Source organism: Babylonia areolata, chromosome 24, assembly GCF_041734735.1.
Source record: "Babylonia areolata isolate BAREFJ2019XMU chromosome 24, ASM4173473v1, whole genome shotgun sequence".
NCBI classification, from domain to species: domain Eukaryota; kingdom Metazoa; phylum Mollusca; class Gastropoda; order Neogastropoda; family Buccinidae; genus Babylonia; species Babylonia areolata.
Genome location: NC_134899.1, coordinates 8,826,611 through 8,829,110, shown reverse-complemented (window position 1 = coordinate 8,829,110; position 2,500 = coordinate 8,826,611). Strand labels below are relative to the sequence as shown.

Below are 2,500 nucleotides of genomic sequence, written 5' to 3'. Positions count from 1 at the left end.
TTATCTAAATCAACGAATCTTCAAGAATTTGTCAGTTAAAATGAGCTCGCACTGTACATACACGTGTGAAAAGTTTTCAGGGTATCCAGCTTTCGCCATTTTTTTGGAGAGAAACTTCGTTGTTTTTGAAGATGAGCGTGAATCCGGGTGTGTATTCCTGATTATGTATCCATGGAGTGGTGCCTTTTATCTGAGAGGCAAGTCCTTCATTGGCTTCAGTCTGTCCTATTTAGAGTTTGAGAACCCGATCATAGTTTTGCTGAAAGAACTGGTCTTGTCCGGAGTGATTGTCGTGTTTATTGCACCCGAAAATGCTCGTTTATTTATTTATAGTCTGTTCATCTAATATGATGATATTAGACTGAAAATAAATGATATTATTATTTGGATTATTATCATTTCTATCATAATGTTATTAATTAGAAATCGACATTTCTGTATATTCGAATGAAAATGGGGGCGGTTGAGGTTGGAAGGGAGTGGGGGAGAAGGGGGAGGAGACTAAGGAAGAGAGAGAGAGAGAGAGAGAGAGAGAGAGAGAGAGAGAGAGAGAGAGAACAGAATGTGGAAAAGATAATGCATTTGGCGATTTTGTATACGGTTTATCAAAGCCAAATAATCGTGATGAAGACAGGGAGAGTTTGTAACTTTAATAGATGTTTATCATAGTCGTAAAATAATGAAATACCAATCGAAGTGGCGTGCTTGAAATTACAATTGGTCCATTTCCAGCCATATTAACTCTCAGTTCAATAACCACTCGTTTCTGATGATAAGCAAAAATACCATTTGGATCGTTATGTGTGGAGTGGTAACCTAATCATCACCCCTACTACACCAGACATTTTCGATTGTGATGTTGTTGTTCAGTAGGAATCGTACATGAGTCGTGAAGGCTTTGTCTCTTGGTTTATTAGGATTTAATGTACTCTTATTTTGTCCAATTAATGACGGGCGCAATAGCCGAATGGTTAAAGCGTTGGACTTTCAATCTGAGGGTCCCGGGTTCGAATCACGGTGAGGGCGTCTGGTGGGTAAAGGGTGGAGATTTTTACGATCTCCCAGGTCAACATATGTGCAGACCTGCCAGTGCCTGAACCCCCTTCGTGTGTATACGCAAGCATAAAATCAAATACGCACGTTAAAGATCCTGTAATCCATGTCAGCGTTCGGTGGTTTATGGAAACAAGAACATACCCAGCATGCACAGCCCCCGAAAGCGGAGTATGGCTGCCTACATGGCGGGTTAAAAACGGTCATACACGTAAAAGCCCACTCGCGTATAATACGAGTGAACGTGGGAGTTGCAGCCCACGAATGCAAAAGAAAAAAAAGTCCAATTAATTTTCTCCTCAATTAAACAAACATTTTTTTTTGTTTTTGTTTTTGTTTTTGTTTTTGTTTTGTTTTGTTTACCCGGACTTTCTTGGGTGAACCGTTTTATTTTGTATATAAATTACACAATCAACTAAACAACATGGAAATAATCAAACCAATACTTGGCACTCCATAATAACTATGTCATAGTAATCAATAGCATTTATGGAATAAATACAACTTTTCATTTATGGATTTTGGGCTTGTTAAAAAAAAAAAAAAGAAGAAGAAGAAGACATCAATAATATGGAAGGAAGCCGTACAAATCATACAATTATGTGTACCAAACTTAGAATCAATCTTCCTTTTTTTTCTTCTTCTCTCTCCCTTCTTTTTCAGCTTTTTCCCTTCTCCTTTGTTTTAAACAAACCATGTTTTGTTGTTGTTTTTTGCGCTCAGTGCCTGACTAGCGTGTTGGATGAAAGTGTAAGTTAAACAACCGTTCTTTCCTTTTTCCTTTTTTCAAAACAGATTTGATGGCGTAGCATTTATGGGTCAGCCCGCACGCACTGACACATCCTTGAAACTGAAACTGAAACTTTTTTTCCCCCCCTCTGACCGCTACCGAACAGGTGAACCAAAATGGAGAAATGGAATTCTCCTTCCCTAAAGATGACCTGATGGAGCTGAAGAGAAAGAACAACCACTACACACCCGGGGCAAACAGTGAGGCTGGACTGGAGCAACGTCCAGGTGATCGCTAACGTCACAGATGTCCGCACGGGCAGAAAGATGTCAGCGGTCAGCGATGTCCGGTTTGTCGGAGACCCCGTCAAGATCGAGTTCTTGCCGCTGACTGCCAACAACTACAAGCCTGGGCTTCAGTACAGCGCTTATGTAAGTATATATATATATATATATATATGTGTGTGTGTGTGTGTGTGTGTGTGTGTGTGTGTGTGTGTGTGTGTGTGTGCTTAAATTATCCAATTTTCTTATTCAATCGGTCTCTCCGTATCAACTCTATATGCCTTTCTTTCGTCTCCCTCTCTATCCATCTTACTCTATCCCCACACCTTTATTTCTCTCCCTTTCGTACTGCCACCTCTCTCTGTCTGTCTGCCTCTCTCTCTCTCTCTCTCTCTCTCTCTCTCTCTCTCTCGACCATACTTATCACCCGACC

At 40.4% G+C, this 2,500-nt stretch overlaps 1 protein-coding gene across 1 annotated transcript in view; it reads left to right on the top strand.

The window, feature by feature from the left end:
* Positions 1–2,500, top strand: part of LOC143298680 (CD109 antigen-like) — a 58,591-nt gene that overhangs the window by 17,427 nt on the left and 38,664 nt on the right. Inside the window, 2 exon segments of the mRNA XM_076611565.1 lie at positions 1,950–2,020; positions 2,022–2,214. Of these exon segments, the coding sequence (XP_076467680.1) occupies positions 1,950–2,020; positions 2,022–2,214 (264 nt within the window).